The sequence below is a fragment of the Oryctolagus cuniculus genome, chromosome 1 (assembly GCF_051225735.1).
Source record: "Oryctolagus cuniculus isolate XC-2025 breed Fujian yellow rabbit chromosome 1, ASM5122573v1, whole genome shotgun sequence".
NCBI lineage: Eukaryota > Metazoa > Chordata > Mammalia > Lagomorpha > Leporidae > Oryctolagus > Oryctolagus cuniculus.
This window is the reverse complement of record NC_142867.1, coordinates 196,751,617-196,770,993: the sequence shown is the minus strand read 5'-3', so window position 1 is coordinate 196,770,993 and position 19,377 is coordinate 196,751,617. Positions and strand designations below refer to the sequence as shown.

General features: G+C 53.7%; 1 protein-coding gene and 1 long non-coding RNA gene across 9 annotated transcripts in view; one reads left to right on the top strand and one right to left on the bottom strand.

Annotated features, from left to right (window-relative positions):
• LOC138844506 (uncharacterized) overlaps positions 1 to 12,612 on the bottom strand; it is a 43,917-nt gene extending 31,305 nt beyond the window's left edge. Inside the window, exons 1-3 of one of the 7 annotated variants that reach the window (XR_016210465.1) lie at positions 6,275 to 12,612; positions 4,153 to 4,272; positions 1,355 to 1,591 (exon numbers count right to left, since the gene is read on the bottom strand). This is a non-coding gene — a long non-coding RNA (uncharacterized LOC138844506). Of the gene's footprint in view, positions 1 to 1,354; positions 1,592 to 4,152; positions 4,273 to 4,920; positions 5,080 to 5,472; positions 5,642 to 6,274 lie in introns of those variants that run through there. The other 6 variants (XR_016210463.1, XR_016210462.1, XR_016210464.1 and 3 more) reach the window with 6 other exon arrangements.
• The window catches only part of B4GALT1 (beta-1,4-galactosyltransferase 1), a 54,092-nt gene continuing 39,884 nt past the window's right edge, over positions 5,170 to 19,377 (top strand). The window contains exon 1 of one of the 2 annotated variants that reach the window (XM_002708032.6): positions 5,170 to 5,767. In XM_002708032.6, the coding sequence (XP_002708078.1) occupies positions 5,350 to 5,767 (418 nt within the window). In that variant the 5' untranslated portion in view covers positions 5,170 to 5,349. The remainder of the gene's footprint in view (positions 5,768 to 19,377) is intronic. The other variant, XM_089299677.1, reaches the window with a different exon arrangement.

The following is a 19,377-nucleotide window of genomic DNA, read 5'->3' as shown; positions in this document are numbered from 1 at the left end:
GACCTGGTTCAGATGATATGGATTCTGAACTTGAAGTATTTTTTTATATTTATTTTATTTATTTGAAAGACAAGACAGTGTCATAGAGACAGGTAGAGACAGAGAGAGAGGTCTTCCATCTGCTGGCTCACTCCCCAGATGGCTGCAACGGCCAGAGCTGCGCCGATCCGAAGCCAGGAGCCAGGAGCTTCTTTCCAGTGCAGAATCCCAAGGACTTGGGCCATCCTCTACTGCCTTCCCAGGCCACAGCAGAGAGCTGGATCAGAAGTGGAGCAGCCGGGACTAGAACCGGTGCCCATATGGAATGCTGGCGCTTCAGGCGAGGGCGTTAACCCACTGCACCACTGCGCCGGCCCCTGCATCCTCCAGTTTATGAGGAAACCCAAGCAGCCCCATGAAGAAACCTTTGTGGAGGGGTCAGCATGAAACAGGAAGGTCCTACAGCCCCCTCTGAGCCAGCAGCCAGCGCCAGCTGCCAGTCATGTGAGTGAGTCCTTGGGGAACTTCCCAACTGGGAGGCAGAGCTGCCCTGTTACACAGCTGGGAGACATTGTTGTCATTTTAAGATACTAAGTTTCAGAGTGCTGTGTTGGGAAACAATTGTCTACCATGCGCCAGGCACTATCCTATGCGCTTCTGATTTCCAGGGTGACACAGAAAGGAAAAGGGGCAGGTGTGGCAGAGGGCGCCGTGAGAGGGAGGGCAAACGGCGCTGAGCCGTCAAGGGCAAGCGGAAGGAAGATGCAGAGGGTGGTGATGTTGGGCTGGCAACCGGGCAGGACAACTGCCAAGCCCGATCCCAGCTTTCAGGCTGCTGAGCCCTGCGATTTCCTCCTCCACGTTCCATCTAACAGGATTAATTTTTCACATGACAGATTTGAGAGTGGAAAAAGCTGGAGCTAGTGGGGAAACAGGTTGCCAGGGTTGACTGTCTTTCTCGAACACCTGTTCATATTGCAACAGATGGACATGGTTGCCCTGAGATTTGTGGATTTTTTTTTTTTTTGACAGGCAGAGTGGACAGTGAGAGAGAGAGACAGAGAGAAAGGTCTTCCTTTTGCCGTTGGTTCACCCTCCAATGGCTGCCGCAGCCGGCGTGCTGCAGCCGGCGCACTGCGCTGATCCAATGGCAGGAGCCAGGAGCCAGGTGCTTCCTCCTGGTCTCCCATGGGGTGCAGGGCCCAAGCACCTGGGCCATCCTCCACTGCACTCCCTGGCCACAGCAGAGAGCTGACCTGGAAGAGGGGCAACCGGGACAGAATCCAGCGCCCCAACCGGGACTAGAACCTGGTGTGCCGGTGCCGCTAGGCGGAGAATTAGCCTAGTGAGCCGTGGCACCGGCGAGATTTGTGGATTTTTTAAAAGGTTTTTATTTATTTATTTGAGAGGTAGAATTACAGACAGTGAGAGGGAGAGAGAGAGAGAGAGAAAGGTCTTCCATCCATTGGTTCACTCCCCAGATGGCGGCAATTGCCAGAGCGACACGGATCCAAAGCCAGGAGCCAGGTGCTTCTTCCAGGTCTCCCATGCTGGTGCAGGGGTCCAAGGACTTGGGCCATTTTCTACTGCTTTCCCAGGCCACAGCAGAGACCTGCATTGGAAGAGGAGCAGCCGGGACTAGAACTGGCACCCATATGGGATGCTGGCGCCACAGGTAGAGGATTCACCTACTGTGTCATGGCACCTGCCTCTTGTGGATCTTTCTAAAAAAAGAAATGTACTGCTTCTGGTTACCTCTGGATTAGGGGCTGGCAAGGCTGATGCTCAAGCCTACACAAGACACACCTGCTCCCCCCCCCCCCTTTTTTTGACAGGCAGAGTTAGACAGTGAGAGGGAGACAGAGAGAAAGGTCTTCCTTCCATCAGTTCACCCCCAAAATGGTTGTCACGGCTGGCGCGCTGCGCCAATCCGAAGCCAGGAGCCAGGTGCCTCCTCCTGGTCTTCCATGTGGGTTCAGGGCCCAAGCACTTGGGCCATCCTCCACTGCCTTCCCAGGCCACAGCAGAGAGCTGGACTGGAAGAGGAGCAACCGGGACAGAATCGGTGCCCCAACTGGGACTAGAACCCGGAGTGCTGGTGCTGCAGATAGAGGATTAGCTTAGTGAGCCGCGGCGCTGGCCACCTGTTCCCCTTTGTTCGTTTTTCAGGTGAGCGACTAACCTGACCCATTCTTACTGGCCAGGAATTTTCCTGAGGCGTTGGCTGTTGGGGTCACCTTCACCCTTATCGACTCTGCGGAGATCAAGTCTTCACATTGTGTTCAAAAACACCTTAGTGATAATTTCTCCCTTTGCTCCTGCCTGGACCAGCAAGGCACTTTTCAGTATTTACTTACCATGAACTTTAACAAATGCTGATCGCATTTAGGTAGGAGAGTATTCTACGTAAAAGTCCGAGAAGGTCTCTCTCTTAAGGTGACGTTTGAGGGACCTGAGTAAAATATGGGGAAAGAGCACTTCTGGCTATGTGATAGCAGGCACAAAGGCCCTGAGACACGGGAAAATGGCAAACAAGGACCAGCAATTAGTCCAGGTGGCTGACAGAGGTCAAGCAAACCACAGGCAGTGATAAATGCAGGTGGGCAGGGACATAGCAAACAGACTAGAAAGGACATCTATGGAATTGGTGTGTGTGTTTTTAAGGTTTATCTTTTATTTATTTGAAAGGCAGAGTTACAGAGAGATGAAAAGAGACAGAGGGAGAGAGAAAAAATCTTCCATCAGCTGGTTTAGTCCCCAAATGGCTGAATGGCGGGGCTGGGTCAGGCTGAAGCCAGGAACCTGGAGTTTCATCTGGGTCTCCCTCATGGTTGCAGGGGCCCAAGCACTTTGGGCCATCGTCCACTCTTTTCCCAGGTGCATTAGTAGGAAGCTGGATTGGAAATGGAGCAGCTGGGTGTCAAACCTGGGCCCATCTGGGATGCTGGTATAGAAAGCTTAACCTGCTATGCCACAACACTGGCTCCTTGGTGTGTTCTCCTCCTCCCCCTCCTCCTCCTCCTTCTCCTCTTTCTTCTTTTTAATAAACTATTTAGTTATTTATTTGAAAGCAGAACTACAAAGAGGAAGAGGCAGAGCTGGATCAGAAGAGGAGCAGCCGAGACTCAAAGTGGCGCCCATATGGCATTCTGACACTGCAGGTGGCGGCTTTACCCACTGCACCACAGTGCTGGCCCTGTTGTGTTCTTTAAAAGAGATTTTACTTATCCATTTTGAAAGGCAGAGTCAGAGAGAGAGAGAGAGCTTCCATCTGCTAGTTCACTTTCTAAATTCCTGCAACAGCCAGGGCCTGGCCAGGCCAAAGTCAGGAGCCTGGAACTCCATGCAGCTCTCCCATGTGGGTGGCAGGGGCTCCAGCAGGCTGGATAGGAAGTAGAGTAGCTGGGACTCAAGCTGGCACCCTGAATGGAATGTGGGCATCCCAAGTGACGGCTTAACCTGCTGCTCCACAATGCCAGCCCCAGCGTCTATGGGTTTAGATTTTGTTCTGAATAAATCCACAGGTCTGATTAAAGCATACAGAGATCTCTCTGGATGCTGGATGGAGAACAGATTGGGGAAGAGGCACAGAGAAAGGAGAAGCAGGTGACCCATTAGGGGGCCTAGACCAAGATGATGGTGGTTCGGTCCAGGATGGTAGCAACAGAGTTAGTAAAACAGGAATTGCCATGTTTTGATGACAGCACTGACAAGACCCGCTCGTGGTTTGGAAATAAGTAGGCACATCAAGGACACCTGTTAAGTTTTGGTCTTATGGCATTGCATGAATGGTATCTCTGAGTGAGGTAAGAACGGAAACAGAGTGTAAGAAGCAGGTTGTTGGCAGGATGTGTTGAATTTGAGATGCCAGTGGAACAGGCAGATGAGTAATTGAGTCTGGAGGTCAGGGAAGAGGTTTGGGCTGGAGACAAAAATTTGGAGTTCTTGGCATACCGGTAAGAGAAATGACTCCTAGAGAGTGAGTGTAGACAGAACGGAGCATCGTGGACTGCAGCCTGGGGTCTTCCCCAACAACGGAAGAGGAGACAGGAGTGCCCAATGAGAAGAGGGCCATCGGGAGGACCTTGTGGTCAGAAAGTCAAGAAAGCATCTTCTGTATGATGGCAACCAAGCGCCAACACCTGAGCCCCACTTTTTCTCATTAACACCTACTTCATGGCATATGGTAAACGCTCAACATACAGCGTAGCGATTGCTGTAATTCCCCATCTCAGAGTTGGCTGCCAGTTGTCAGCCTTTCTATCCACATAAATGACAGCATCTCCGAGGATCCTGGAGAGAAGGGTGAGGTTGCCTGAGCTCTTGAACACAAGTGGGCGAGGCCTCTGGGTCGAAGCTAGGCCAAGTGGATTGGGTGTCGCAAATCGACAAGAGGCGGCGACTCTTGGACAGGTTTCTTAACTCCCTGGCCTTAAACTCTTTAAAACGAGGACAATTTCCACGAAATAGGAATTGTCCTCGTCCAGTCCAGCGTACATGGTACAACTGGCCGCACTCCTGCGACGGGGGTCTTGGAGTCACCGAGGACCCGACTTCTGCACCCTCGCGGCGCAGTGTGTACCAAAGGCGGCGCCGCCTGCGCCCCGGACTCCCCAGACCCGGGCCACTCGACGGCGAGGCGAGAGAAGCGGCCACGCGTCCACTCTCTGGGCCACAAGGCGCTCCGCCCCTTCCCCGGGGATCCCCTGCCCCGGCCGCCGGGCTCGGGGGGAGGGGCTTTCGAACGCGGCTGAGAATCCTACAGCGCCGTCCCACCCCTCGCGGGGCGTCGAAGCCCGTTTCCCGGCAACCTTTCTCCGCCCCTCTCGCTACCAGGGCCACCGCCTGGGAAGCCAACGCCCCCGACCCCTCCGGCCAGTGCACCGCTGGCTCCCCTCTCCGCTCTCCGCTCGCCGCCGCGCTGCAGGCCCAGGCCCGTACCCCAGCCCCGCGGCACCCAGTGGGTGGCGGCGCCTCTCCAGGTCCCGCTCGGAGGAGGGCGGAGGAGTCCGAGCCGAGGACTGCCCAGCCGCGCCCGCTGCGAGCGGCCCCGCCCCCGAGGCCCGCGCCCACAGGCTCCGCCCTCCTTCCCCGTCCAGAAAACTCAGCCGAGGGCCCTCCCCTCTCCGTCGCGGCCCCGCCCCTCGCGGCCCCGCCCGCGCCTCGGGCGCCCTTCTGGTCTCTTGCAGGTCCTGCCTCGGAGTCCGCGCCAGCAGCCGCCCGCGCGTCCGCCGCGCCGCGCGCCCTCGCCCCGCCGCCGCTCGGCCCCTCCCCCAGCCGGCCGCGGTCGGGCAGCGCCTGGCCGGGGGCCCGCGGGCGGGCCGCCCTCCCCGCAGCAACCCACCCCCCTCTTAAAGCGGCGGCGGGAAGATGAGGTTTCGGGAGCCGCTCCTGGGCGGCAGCACCGCGATGCCGGGCGCGTCCCTGCAGCGGGCCTGCCGCCTGCTCGTGGCCGTCTGCGCGCTGCACCTTGGAGTCACGCTCGTCTATTACCTGGCCGGCCGTGACCTGAGCCGCCTGCCCCAGCTGGTCGGGGTCGCCACGCAGCTGCAGGGCGGCTCGAGCGGCGCCACCGCCGCCTCCAGCGGGCAGCCCTCCGGGGAGCTCCAGGCCGGAGGGGTCCGGCCCCCGCCGCCTCTGGGCACCTTCTCTGAGCCTCGCCGGGGTCACGACTCCAGCCCTGGCGCCGATTCTGGGCCCGGCCCCGCGAGCAACTTGACTTCGGTGCCAGTGCTCCCCACCACAGCGCTGTTGCTGCCTGTTTGCCCTGAGGAGTCCCCGCTGCTGGGTAAGGACTCGGGTCGGTGCCGGTCCGAGGGCTTGGGACTCCCTGGGATTTCCCCCGACGGGGTCCGCCGAGCGTTCCCTGGGCCCGCCCTCCTCCGCGACGGGCAAGCCCCCATTCCGGATCAGAGTCCCGGCTCCCAAGCAGACTCCGGGCTGGATGGGGGAGAGAAGTTGCGAGCGAGGACCCTTTGGGAGTCGCTTTGGCGGCCTGGGGGCGGTGTAGGACAGCCTGCGGGTCCCTCCGGCCCTGAAAGCGGTGAAGGCCTCGGAGACTTCCCTGCCCTGGTCTGAGCAAGGCTGAGGACATGTTGGGGCTTTGGGTCTGCCTAGGGCTCGGAGCAGCCTTGCCCTGCTAACTCTGAAGGCTGCCGAGAGCCTCGAACCCGCGTTTGGGGGTCTGAGCAGCAGGTCCCCAGTGGAGGAGGCAGCCGGTCTCACTTAGCCTCTGCCTTCCCCAGAGCCAGCGGCGTGGGCTGGCCCCTCCCGCGCCTGTGGGCGTGTGACTCACTCCTCTCCCAAGCTCTGGTTTCTCCTCTGCTCCCTGGGTGAATGGTCGGGTTCAGAGTGTTGTTTAGGATATTAGATGAAACAATGTAAATAAGGGTTTACTTAATGAGGGTCAGCTTTCAGCGCTGTTGCTATTGTGCTCATTTCCTCCTCTGTGCCTGCCCCTCCACCCCAGCTTCCTCCTCTTGTGGGTTCCCAGAACCCAAGGGAGCAAGGCCCTCTCAGGGGCAGAGGGCATGTGTGTCCTGGGAGAGCAGGAGGGCTAAAGTATAACCAGTCAGCCTGGGGTGGCCCCTTCCCTGGCCGCCTTGCCCGGATGAGCTGCACCCTGGCTTCCAGCCTGTGTTTCAAGGGGGGGGGGGAGCTTGGGGGAGGTGGGTTTGTGTGCCTTAAGGCAGGAGGAGCTGAGCCCACAGCCTGGACCTCTGGTCCTGTATCCCACAAGCCCAGGGCAGCCAAGGTTGCTGCGAGCCTTGCAGGCAGACAGGTGGCTGCTCCTGTCTCAGGCCAGCTTTTGCAGCGGGGTGTTGGGAGTGAGGGGCCCTGGCGGGCGGGCACCCTGCCAGTGGAGCTGTCGCTTCCCCGCAGAGCCCTGGCAGGGCAGGCCTTCCTCCATGCTCTTGCTCAATGTCTCCAATAATTACTTCAATATTTTCATGTCGAGTTTGGGAGGAACCTCTTGGAGTTGGTCAGACAAAAACTGTGGTAATAAGGAGGACTTTTTTTTTTTTAAAGGCAGAAACTTGAATTCCTTTGGACTTGCTGGTTGGTTTGGGAAGCTTTAGTCCCATAAAGTGAAGTGTGTCTGGTCTCAGGCATCTTAGAGAATTTCTTAGAGTCTCTCCTGTGTATCACAGAATTGGTCGTAGCTTACCTTACAGGGTGAGTTTTAGGGGTAAATGAGATTGTGCCCCTTAAACAGGTGGCACACAGTAGGTAATCAGTACACGGCAGCTAATAATAATAATACAGTAATAATACTATTTGTGTAGGGCTTCGAAGTTTCATTTTCTCAGACTGCCATGGAGATAGCGTTCAACGGCAGAGGGGAGGGAGGAACAGAGCCTCCAGACCGCAGAGAGACTGACTTTTTTTTTTCTCTTTTGTTTTTAATATTGCCTGGGCGTTGCGCAGAAAGAAAAAATAATGAGTGAATGAGGCCTCAGAGTTCATCAGGTTGATGTTTGAGGTGTGGGGTCTCCTGGTTGAAATATGACTGGTCTGGTGGTGTCCCAAGTTCTGGTTTGTTTTGTTTGGTACCGTGGTGTCCCTTGCGATGAGCTTGTCACCAGTGACTAGTGTGGCTGCCTTCTGAGAGTAACTATGCGGCAGCACTTCCCAAGAGGTGAGGACTCAGAGGCCCTGGGCTCTCTCTAGCTTGACCGCCTGCCTCCCTGTGACCTGCACGCTAGGCAGCCCCAGAAATGGTGGCTGAGGTCCCTCATTGTCATGGAGCCCTGCCCTTGGGGTGGAACGGCCAGATAGTGGTTCCCGGCTAGCAGGAGCCTTGAGAAAGCTGAAAGTGTCCTGGGGAGCATGTGGGTGGAGCGAGTGGAGCCCATCTGTTCAGCGGGGCAGGTGTTAGCTGAAGCCATTGTGGGCAGGTTTTGAGGTTGCTGGGAGAAAGCATCCGTGGGGTTTAGAGTTGTGGCCTTTTCACTACTTGCAGTTTCTTTTCCCAACTCGACTCTCTGGTGTCCAGTGGTCTGGGCGGTCCCTCCTGGTTATGGGCATGCCCTTCTCTGCAGGAGGTAAGGCCCCCAACTTGTTGCTGATTGGCTGCTGGGTTCTAAGAGCCTCAGCAGACTTCACATAGACTTGGGGTAGAACTCTGCCCCAGTCTATGCTGTTTGGAGCCTTGCTAGGCGTCACCCTGGGAGTGCCCTCTGGCTAGTGTGAGAACTCTAGTGCAGGTGGCTTGAGGAGGTGGCCTCTTCTGAGGAACCCCACGGCTTTCCCCAGGGAGCTGTGCACAGTGGCTCAGGCCTTCCCCCCAGCCCAGCCTCCAGCCCTCAGCGCCGGGCAGCATGGATTCCATGTGACGCTGGTGGCCAGGTTCCCTTTTCTGGCCACCTGGGAGTTTGCCTGAGCTGGGAGGAGCAGCAGCCTTGTGTTTCTTTCCCGGAATGTTTATCTCTGCTCAGATTTGGCGGCAGCTCAACATGGTCTGGCCTGATGTGGCATTGCCAGTCTGAGGAGGGGTGTGGTGGGAGGAGGTGGGCACACATCAGGCTGAACTGGTTAGGGGAGGCAGGACTGGCCTGGTGCCCCAGCCGGGCCGGGTGCAGTCAGTGCAGTCCTCTCGGGGTCTGGACCGCTCCCACTCCCGAGGTCCCTCTTGCCTAGCTGCTTGTTCCAAAGGGACAGCGCTGATCTGGAGGGCCAGCACGGAGCAGCTGCAGGTACCAGGGAGAGACTTGCTCAGCACTGGTTTCCCTGGCCCTTCTGGGTGCCGGCAGCTGTGCTCTTGGGAAGGTGAAGCCCAGCTGGATCTCTGCTGGGCTCAGCTCTCCCGTGTCCCTTGACCGGCACGCTGCACCCTTCTCGGACGCACACACGTGATGCAGGCATGCTGTCCAGGTCAGCGTGTACTCTAAGGCTTAGGAAAGGGCTCTGTCTTCATGGCCTTTTGGGAGTTCATCTTGGAGTCTGGTCACCTTTCTGGAGGAAGCACCGGGGGCCTCACCTGTGTCCATGGAGATCTTGATGGCCCTTGTACCAGTTTTCTCCTGGGGAAATTACTTGTTAATATCCATTCAGATGCTTCTGGCCTCATAGTCTAGGCCTGAGAAATGCCCTCCATGACCGTCTGGCTCACTTTGCTGGCCCGTGTTGGTTGCCCTTTCCCTCATGACCTGCTGGAGGGAGAAGTGATCCCTGTTTGTTGTGAGTTGTGTAGATTCTGAGCGAGCACCAGAGCCACCTCCATGTGCAGTGGGGGCCTCAGGCTGAGCCACGTGGAAGCTCCTTGGGGCTTAGGGGGCAAAAGCCAAATGCGGGATTGGACCCAAACTGCAACTTCTGGGAACCCTAGCACCGCAGGAGGCGCCTTCCTGGTTGTTGCCCTGTACAACCCTTGCAGAGGCTCGGGGAGAAGATCCTGAGGCTGTGGCTGTAGATCCCATGGGAAGACCTTGCCTGGGTGTTTGGGATGGCTAAGGTGTCTGGCCGCTGCATTCATTCAGTTCTAACAGTGTGCCCGGACAGTGCTGTAAAGACGGCCAAGTGCCTCCCCTTCAGGAACTCGCCGTTTACTCGGAAGAGGCATAATTACACCGTGCCGGTATCATTTCGGGAAATCAAAATGTGCATGTGTTTATTTAGCCCTGTCCCTCCCTCCCTCTTCTCCCTTTCTTCCTTTCTTTTTTTCTTTCAGAAATCCAGAGTTGGTTTCAAAGTTCTTCAGTCTGGGTTTTATTTGACCGTGGGAACATTTTCCTCCCCTTTCTGAAGCTACACATTAGCCCCGCTGGATAAATAACCTTAACTTGCTGCTTTATGATGATTGTAATGAGACAGCAATGGCCACACGCCTGGTGTTATGGCCCTTGAGGAGCAGCAGGGCAGGGATTTCCAGGCTGGGGCCTGCCTGGCTCCTTTATGGGTTGGGAATGATGGGGGAGGCTTTGGGAGCAGGGCCGGGAGGCTCATCCCCTTTGGGCTCAGCTGGGCTGTGGGTATGTGCGAAAGGGGCCCAGTTATTCTGTAGTCAACCTGGTGCTTCCTGCACTGCCCACTTACCCTGTGCCTCCTGGGTCTTGTTGCCCGTGCTTTGTTCCTTGCCTGTTCCTGCCAAGAAGCAGAGCCTGGAATTCTGCTTGAACCCGCATCCACCTGGAAATTCCAGTTTGCTTGAGCCAGTGGAGCCGCGGTGCAGTTGTCTCAGGACAAATGGTCTGCGCTTGCCGCTAAACCCCCCGACAGCCTGGCACCGTTTGCCTCTGGCACGGCCTGGTGTGGAGTGAGGTGACTGCATAGGCCAGCTAGCCGGACCCTAACTCCAGGGGAGATGAGAGGTGCGGGATTGGACTCAGCGGCCTCCAAGGGCCCCTTCTGTCCCTGAACTTGGTGGCAGTTGCTGGGAGCCAGACTGCTGCTGTGGTCGTAAAGATCCCTGTTGCAGGGGCCTCTGTGTTTGTCTGGGCCCGCGCGGGGTGAGGCAGGGCAGTCAGCAGCTGCAGCAGAGCTGTCACGAGCCTGTTCCGAAAGTCAGAGGTCTCTGGGTTGCAGGATTGGAGTGGCACGAGGGTGTCGGGTGAGGTCTGGCTGGAGCTGTTTCTGGGTGAACGTGGCCTAAAGGGATTTGCCCTTAGAAGGCCGAAGGGTGGGTGAGTCACTCGCTCTGTGTTTCGGGTTCCACTTCTCAGCATGTCCTGGGCCCGCCCCTTCCTTACACAAATGGAGACCAGGGGCTATATAATTGGCTGTTGCTGAATTCTTTGGCAGTGATTTTAATGTCTGGTCTGGGTGTGCTATGTAGCTGCTTCTCTATCCCCCTGCTGCTGCCTCTCCTGAGCCCCTCACAAAGCCCAAAGAGAGGGAAGAATGATTTGCCTTACAGGAATGGTGTGGGGGGGGGGTGTGGGTAATCGGGTAATTGCTTCCTTGTTTCTGTAAACAAAAACAAAAACAATGCAGACCCATTGAAAATGATTTGAAAAGTTGAAAAGGGTAGAAAAAGTACACCTGCACTCCTGACACCTAAGAGAAACGTGTTGGCATACTTCCCATTAAGGGTATAGCTTTGTAGGTGGGCAGATAGATGAATGTAGATTGTTGTAGACAGCCTGATGTTCAGCACTGTTAAGATTCCATTGTTGGCCGGCGCCGCGGCTCACTAGGCTAATCCTCCGCCTAGCGGCGCCGGCACACCGGGTTCTAGTCCCGGTCGGGGCGCCGGATTCTGTCCCGGTTGCCCCTCTTCCAGGTCAGCTCTCTGCTGTGGCCCGGGAGTGCAGTGGAGGATGGCCCAGGTGCTTGGGCCCTGCACCCCATGGGAGACCAGGAAAAAGCACCTGGCTCCTGGCTCCTGCCACCGGATCAGCGCGGTGCGCTGGCCGCAGCGCGCCAGCCACGGCGGCCATTGGAGGGTGAACCAACGGCAAAGGAAGACCTTTCTCTCTGCCTCTCTCTCTGTCCACTCTGCCTGTCAAAAAAAAAAAAAAAAAAAAAAAAAAAAAAAAAAAAGATTCCATTGTCATCTTGTTCCTGTACTTTTACAAAGCACGGGACGGTGTCCTGTCCTGCCAGGCAGATGTGCCATCGCTGTATCATTCAGCTGGTGTTAAACACACTCGTGCTGTGGATGAGGCTTGTGCATACAACTTTGGGGGTAGGAGAGTTTCTGAGAGGGAAAGAAAGGGGCAGCTGTGTTTTGAGAGGGGCTACAGTTTCCAGCCCATCTGAGGAAGGGGTAGACCCACCCCAAGTGACAGCTCGGCCTACTGCTGGCAGAGACGTGTCTCATATTGCTAAACAATCTGTCTAGAATTCTGATGAAAAAGGAAGCGAGGTACAGGAAGCGCCCGGGGGCAGCGGCAGAGGGCCAGGCTACAGAAGACGCGTTCTTAGGAGCTGCCTGAGCAGAACTCTGCCATGGACAGAATCAGTGGGGGTGATGCTTTCTCAGTACTTCTCCATTTGTTCCCTTAGCACGGCCAGCTCCTCAGGCTAAGCTGACGTGGACAGCTGTGGCCCTGGGGCCACGATTCTGGGTGAACCAATGCAGTGCTGTTGACATCACGGAGGTGTAATCCATGGGAGGGGTGTGAACTAGTCAGCCAGCGAGGTTCTGAGACGCCCAGCCCTGCTGCCCCACCTCCCCATGCTCCCGCATCCTGGAGAGGGGCCAGCTTCTCCCTTGGGGAGGAGCCGCACAGCCACCTCTCAGCTGAGGCGTGTTCCAGTGGGGGCACCCACTCAGGCCGCAGGGCAGTTGTTCCCGGCTCTTCCCAGGAAGGGCATTTGGAAGCCTCTGTGTTCGAAAGGACCTGTGTGGTGCTGGCTTCTCTTTCGAGGGTGGGGCAGTCTTGCATTCGGAACCTGCCAGGGACCATCTGGCGCAGGGCCTGGGGAGCTAGGGCCAGGCTGTTCTGAGGGAAGAGGCAGGATTGGGTCGGACCCGAGTGACCAAAACTGTGGAGTCAGGCTGCTTCCTGCCCCAGCATGTGGGGCTGCTCATGGGAGGGCCCTGGCAGGGCCTCCAACAATGGATTGGTCGCCTGACCGGGCGCATTCTAGAAATGCTTTTAACATTTTCTTTTAAAGGTTCTTCCTGTTTTGCCTCATGTCCTTTTCGCCATTGACATCCTGAAACCAAGCTGCTGTTGCAAGACATCCCAGCTTGAAAACAATAGGACAGGACAGCAAGTTAAGGGAGGGACCCAGGAAGCTGGTATGTTTGTGGGCCAGGAGCGTGGGGACTTGGCCTTGAGGTGTCGGGTAGCTGCAGGCACTCGGCTGGGCACTTTGGGCAGCCTGAGCAGAGTCCTTGCCTGGCTGAGAATGGGCAGAATGGCATCTTCAGTCCGGAAACTGGTGCAAGGCAGGGGATGAACGGAGACAAGTTGCTCATTCTGCAGACTGAACCATGACGACCGTAAGGTGTGGCACGAGAGAGGAAGCCTGCGCAATCTAAAGGGCACTGGGTGGGGGGTGGTGCAGGGTGCCAAAGCATGGTCTGGGCCAGAACCGGAGTGGAAATGAAGAGCCCTGCCCCTCCCCATCCGTCCGCATGTTGGAACGGACTCGCTCGATAGGAAGGGCAGGGCCTGTTGCTCGCAGGAGCCTGTGAGTGCCTCTAGCTGCTGACATACTGCGAGAACACTCTCGCTGAAGTCCCAGCTGTTCCATGTGGTTCCCAGCAGAGAGGAGAGCAAATGGAGGCAGAGCGAGCAAAAGGTGCTGAAAGAGAGAGGGGGTGCTTCCGCTGGAACTGTACTAGGCACCGGAAGGCCAAGGGTGGCTGGACAGCGGGAGCCAGTGGGACAGGAAGAGAGCTATGGGGGCGGCGGGGGGGGGGACTTCATGAGCTGCAGAGGGTAGGGGCCAGCTCTGAAGGCCAGGAGAGTGAGGATGCCGGGTTCCGTTCCTCATTCATTAGTGACATTCTGGGCAAGTGTTGGCTGCTTTGGTCTGAGTCGCCCTCCTGAAATGCGAGTGGGCAGGGCCCGTTGGTTTTCAGTGTCTTTGCGTCTCTACCTCCAAGATTCTAGTTTGGTGAGGAGAGTGGGGAGCAGGGTCCTGGTTCCATCTGTAAAGTACAAGGCCTCTCAACTTCCTTGTGAAGCTGAATACCTTCTACCCATTTCAGAGGTCTTGTAGAAAGGCTTCTGCTAAGTTTTGTCATCTTGGTCTAGGTGAGCATGAATAATTTTTTAAATTTATTTTTTATAAAAGATTTATTTATTTATTTGAAAGGCAGAGCTACAGAGAGAGAGAGGGAGAGACAGAAGTAGATTGGTCTTCCATGTGCCAGTTCACTCCCCAAATGGCTGCAATAGCCAGGGCTGGGTTAGGGTGAAGCCAGGAACCTGGAACTCCATCCTGGTCTCCCACGTGGGTGGCAGGCGTTCAAGCACTTAGGCCATCCTTCACGGCTTTCCCAGACGCGTTAGCAGGGAGCTGGATCAGAAGTGGAATAGCCAGTGCTTAACCTGCTGGGCCACAGCGCCAGCCCTGGGGATAAAGATTATAACAGGTGAATGGCTCTTGGAAGTGGCACAAGAAATGTGTCTGTCACTCGACTGGCTGTGTGACAAAGTCGCTGTCATCTTCGCCTCAGCGTTCTCAGCTCAAGATGGAGATAATAATAATGCCATGTACCTGGCAGATATTGTAAAGCTTAGGTAGTAGTGCTGCAAGGGCTTAAAGGATCTGAGCAGAGCGTTCTGGGTGTCTGTTAGATGATTGGTAGTGGTCATAATGCCCTCGTCTCCCCGTGTCCCGCAGAATGCGCTCTATGATGCTCTGCCGAAGCCTGAAACTGGCAAACCCTGAGTCCTATACCTGTTGAGTGTGCATCCCTGAGCTGAAGTTCAGCTTATAAATTAGGCATCGTGGGAGGTTAACGGGAACCATTAATAGAGTGATTGTAAGAATATACTGTAATGCAATTTATTTAAAACTCGTGGATTGTGTATTTCTGGGATTTTTCCCTTTAATGTTTGCAGCCCTGGCCTGAGAGCGGGTAACTCAAACCTCAGAGTGAAGCTGTGGATAAAAGGGCCTACTGTAGTTCTTCATTGTGACAACTTCGGCTTTTGCTTTGTAGGATTTCTTCCTGTTTAAGTTGAAAATACAATGTTACCACATTAAATGTTTACAGAAATCTCTGCCCACCACTGTAGCAAGCTGTGCTCCTGCCACTGTAGCCAAACTCGCTGTGACTTTCCAAATGCACACGTATTTACTGTGGCAGCTTTAGAGTCAAACCCTTCTTGGTGAATTATTTTGCCCAGCATTATCTTTACAGTTTTCCTGATTGTCTTGTTGCTGCTGTCTCGGGGCCTTGTAGCTAATCCCTTAGCATCCCCCGCCCCAGGTTTCACTGCTGTCGATAATCTTGAGATGAACAATTCTGCGACATACATAGCTGTTAGCTTCCATTGGACTGCTGTTTCCTTGGGATAAATTCCTGGAGAGGACTTTGGAGGCCAGAGGATGGCCATCCTGACACCACCAGTTCACATGACCGCACTGCTTTCCAGGAAGCTTGGAATCACTCACAGGCTCCGAATTGGACATTCTTGGTTGTTAAAGAATCCAGATTCCGAGGGAGAGTGGAATCTGTGTGGAGCCTCACGTGTATACTTCCAGTGTGTGTGTGAGGGGGAGTTCCCTGTGCAGGGGCTGTGTGGCTCCCTGGGTATGTGGCTGGCTTTTCCTGTTAAATGATTGCCTCTGACAGTTCCTGCTAAGGTTACTCAGTGTCAGGGAAGGAGCCTTATTATTGTTCTTTAATACCCTACTGCTTTTGCCTGGTTGATTTACATGAAATATGACCTTTCTTTCCTTCTTCCCTTTATATGTGGATCCAGTCCCGCAGAACAGGGACAAACCCTGAGGTTAAAGACCTGATTTAAAACTTTGTGGGTTGGTTGCTGTAAGCAGCGTGGGTAGCCATCTATAGGAGCCACGTGAGGGTCCATCAATGGGCAAGGCTGAGTGCCTGTTCATTTCACCCATGTGCGGGAACTCCTATCTGGAAACTCTGGTTTATGGGAGCCAGAAACAAGGCCCAGCCAAAGAAAGGCTTTTGAATTATATTCGTGCAAAGTGAGTTGGTCCAATAGCCCGAAGCTGGCAATTGTGGAGAGCCAGCTGTGTCCCTGTAGCCACCTCCTGAGCACATTGTTTTGTAGACTAACAGGAGCCTGCTGAATTGTCTAAATGAGAGAATGACTTCAGAGCTAGTGATTTCAGCGACCAAAAGTTTACAGATCAGCAGGCAGGGCTGCATTCCCCTTGTGACAGCCTCTTCATGTGTCAGCTGCCGAATTCACTGCAGTTTGCTCGCCACTGACTGCACTGGGCACTCTGGGTCCATTGAATTGGGGCAGAGCGGCTGCACAGCAGCAGAACAAGTTGTGTGAAATGGGGAAAGTGATTTCTTACCTCAAGAGGTAGACAAAAGGATTGAACAAGATGAGTTCAATGATATCGTAGCTTTCCGTCAATGCCTAACCCCTGGGCATAGAGGCATGCACTCAGTACTGTAAGCTGCAAGGTCAAGTTTTTTTCCAGATGGGGTGTTTTCATTTGCCTTGGGGCAGAGTCAAGAGAGGAAGCAGGCAGAGGTGTGAGGCAGTGACCACGGCTTGGGGACAGTGTATAGCCCAGAGCAGTGTCTAATGGAGACTGGTAGCCTGACCTGGGCAGAACTCCCCTGAGGCCACCCGTAGAAGCTGTCTATCCTGAATCTGTAGCACTGGGAACTTGGAGCTTGTGTTGCCATGTGTCAGGCAGGCCAGGACTTTGTGGGTGTCCAGGCTTCCCTTAGCCAGGAGGACGTTGTCAGTGTTTTGGGGAGCCAGGATTGAGTCTCGCTGGAGAAATCCATCCCCACTTGAACTTTAAGCCCTTCCAGCAATTCTAGTCTCTAAGCAGGATATCAAGTCAGGGGCTGAGCCGATAAAAGCTGATCCGTGTGGAAACCCAGTTGATAGGAGCTGCTGAAAATGCAGTGTTCCAAGCTCCAGCAAAGCCACACCAACCAGCCTCACAGCAGATGGGGCCGAGTCGGCACTTAGAACATGCCCAGCCCCAGAGAAAGACTTCATGTGCGCCACTTTCATGAACTCTCCTAGCAGCTCTTTTTCTGGCCTGATTGCCCTGGCCACCCCCTCAGTACAACATGGACTGAATGTGGTAAGAGAGGACATCCTGTCTCCTTCCTTAGGGGAGAGCATTCAGCCTCTCACTGTTAACAACGCTGTTAGCAGTGGGTTTTCACAGATGGCCGTTGTCAGCTGAAGAAGTCCCCGTCTATCCCTGGTTTGTTGAGTGTTTATCCTGAGAAGGCGATGGATTTTGTCAAGTGCTGTCTTGTATCTGTTGGGGTGATCATGTGAGAGGTTTTTTTTTTCCCATTTGTTCTATTGATAGAGTTGTACTATATACAGATTCTATCTACAGATTCTGAGATGTTTTAAGTTGGTCCTGTATACTCACAGTGCATAATCCTTTTTATGTGTTGCTGGATTTAGTTGGCTACTTTTTTGTTGAGTTTTATTCATAAGGGATTGGTCTGTAGTTTTCCCTCCTTTTGTGATATCTTTATCTGGTTTTGGTGTTAGGGTAGTACTGCCTGAAAGAATGAATAGAGACATGTTCCTTCATTCTCCATTTTTTGGGAAGACTTTGTGGTGGATTTGTATTAGTTCTTTAAATACCTGGTAGAGTTCACCAGTGAAACCATCTGGGCCTGACCCTTTCTTTGTGGGGACCTGTCACTTGCTTTTTAACTTTATTTTTGGCCATATGGAAATTGTGACTTTTTCTGAATTTAAATCTTTGTTTTCCTTTATGACTTCAGTTGTTTCCATTCTTCAGGAAGGTCTTTACCATCCCACGATTGTAACTTTTTTTCCTCTGTGTTTTCTTCTATGGGGGTTCTTTAATGCTTCAGTGCTTGGCCTTGACGGTGAAAGATGAACAGAGTCACTATTCAACCCTCATATGTGGCAAGCAGCTTTATAGCACACTGTAGGAACATGTGGAGATAGCAGGCTTCTTCCAGACCTGTCACTGATGCTCGTGACTTGGAGGAGGGATATGAAATGTTTGCCACCATATTGCTAGAGTGGTAATAATCTGTCAGCTTTGAAGTTCTCAGGAGTCGAGGAACAAGGCAAAGGAACGTTTATTGAACACATATTAGTGTTCAGCGGGTGATAAGTATGTGTATGTGTTATCTCACTACTTGAAAGGAAGACATAATTATCCCCACTCCTTGGAGGAGGAAATTGGAACTGGCTGCATTTGAAGTGGCCCTGATACCAGGGAGGTGTTTCCAGGAGCGCACAGCTGCCTGGCTGTCCAGATGGCCCAAGAGGGCAGTTGGCTCCCTGCAGCCTCAGGTCTGGTTCTAGATGGAGAAAGAAGGCTATGCCACTTGTAATCAGCATTGCAGGTCTAGAAATTACATCAGGGCTCCAGAGCGGATCGGGGGAGTCGCTGACTCAGTAATCGAATTCCCAAGGAAACTGGTGAGTCAGAGCCAGAGCGGGGAAGGGTGTCTCCCTGATGTCAGATGATGAGTTGTGGCTGATGAGTCTGGCTCCAGCGCCACAGACCTGCCTCAGGGCCCCTTCTTCCTCCACTGCCGGGAAGGACACGGCCAGCGCCATCCTCCCTCCCTTCCTTATTTGTTTCTCGCCTTCCCAACCAGCAGTCAAACTTGTTTTGTCTTTGTGACAGTGTCATCCAAATGGAATCATACAGTATGGATACATGTGTTTTTAGCATATTCTGGCATTTTATAGCTCAGTTGTTTGGTATTTTATACCTTATTTTGATTCTCTCTTTTTTTAAAAGATTTATTTATTTGAAAGTCAGAGTTTACACACAGAGAGAAGAAGAGGCAGAGAGAGAGAGAGAGAGACGGAGAGAGAGAGGTCTTCCATTCACTGGTTCACTCCTCAGTTGGCCGCAATGGCCGGAGCTGTGCCCATCCAAAGCCAGATGCCTGGAGCAGCTTCTTGGTCTCCCATGCGGGTGCAGGGGCCCAAGGACTTGGGCCATCTTCTGCTGCTTTCCCAGGCCACAGCAGAGAGCTGGATCAGAAGTGGAGCAGCTGGGACTCGAACTGGTGCCCACATGGGATGCCGGCACTGCAGGCAGCGGCTTTCCCTGCTACGTCACAGAGCCGGCCCCAATTCTCATTTTTTATTTAGTTCTTTTTTTAAAAATTTGATGTAAATTCAAGCTTATAGAAAAGTTTTTAGGCCAATACAAAGAATTTCTGGGTATCTTCTGTATCCCGAAATGTTGACATTTTACTGTATTTGCTTTTTCATTTCTCTCTGAATATGTGTATATCATATATAGATAAATGAATGTTGAACCATATCCTTTCATCCCTCAATTCAGCATATATTTCCTAAAAATAACAATATTTTAGGGGCAGGCATTTGACCTGGTAGTTAACATCCCAGTTGGGACACCTGTGGCCTGCCTTGGAATGCATGGATTTGATCCCTGGTTTTGGCTCCTGATTCCAGCTTCCTTCTGATGTAGACCCTGGGGTGGGGGTGGGGGTGAGGGGGAAGAGGATTGTCCTAGCTGTGAACCAGCAGGTGGGAGCGCCCCCAATCTGTTCCCAAATAAATAGATAAAAATTCAAAGAAAAAGTTTTTTTTGTTTGTTTTTGTTTTTTTTAAATAACCATAGTATAATTACCAGTCAGGAAATGACGTTGAAACATGTCTAATCTCATCTACAGGTCTTGTAAAGATTTTGTTCGTTGTCCCAATGTCCTTTGTAGTAGAAGATTGAAGACCAGGAGTTACAGAGTTGTCAGTGTCTCTTGATGCTTCCTAACCTGGCACAGTTCCTGGGTGCGTCTGGGAGTTTCCTGACAGTTACACTGCTGAGGAGCCCAAG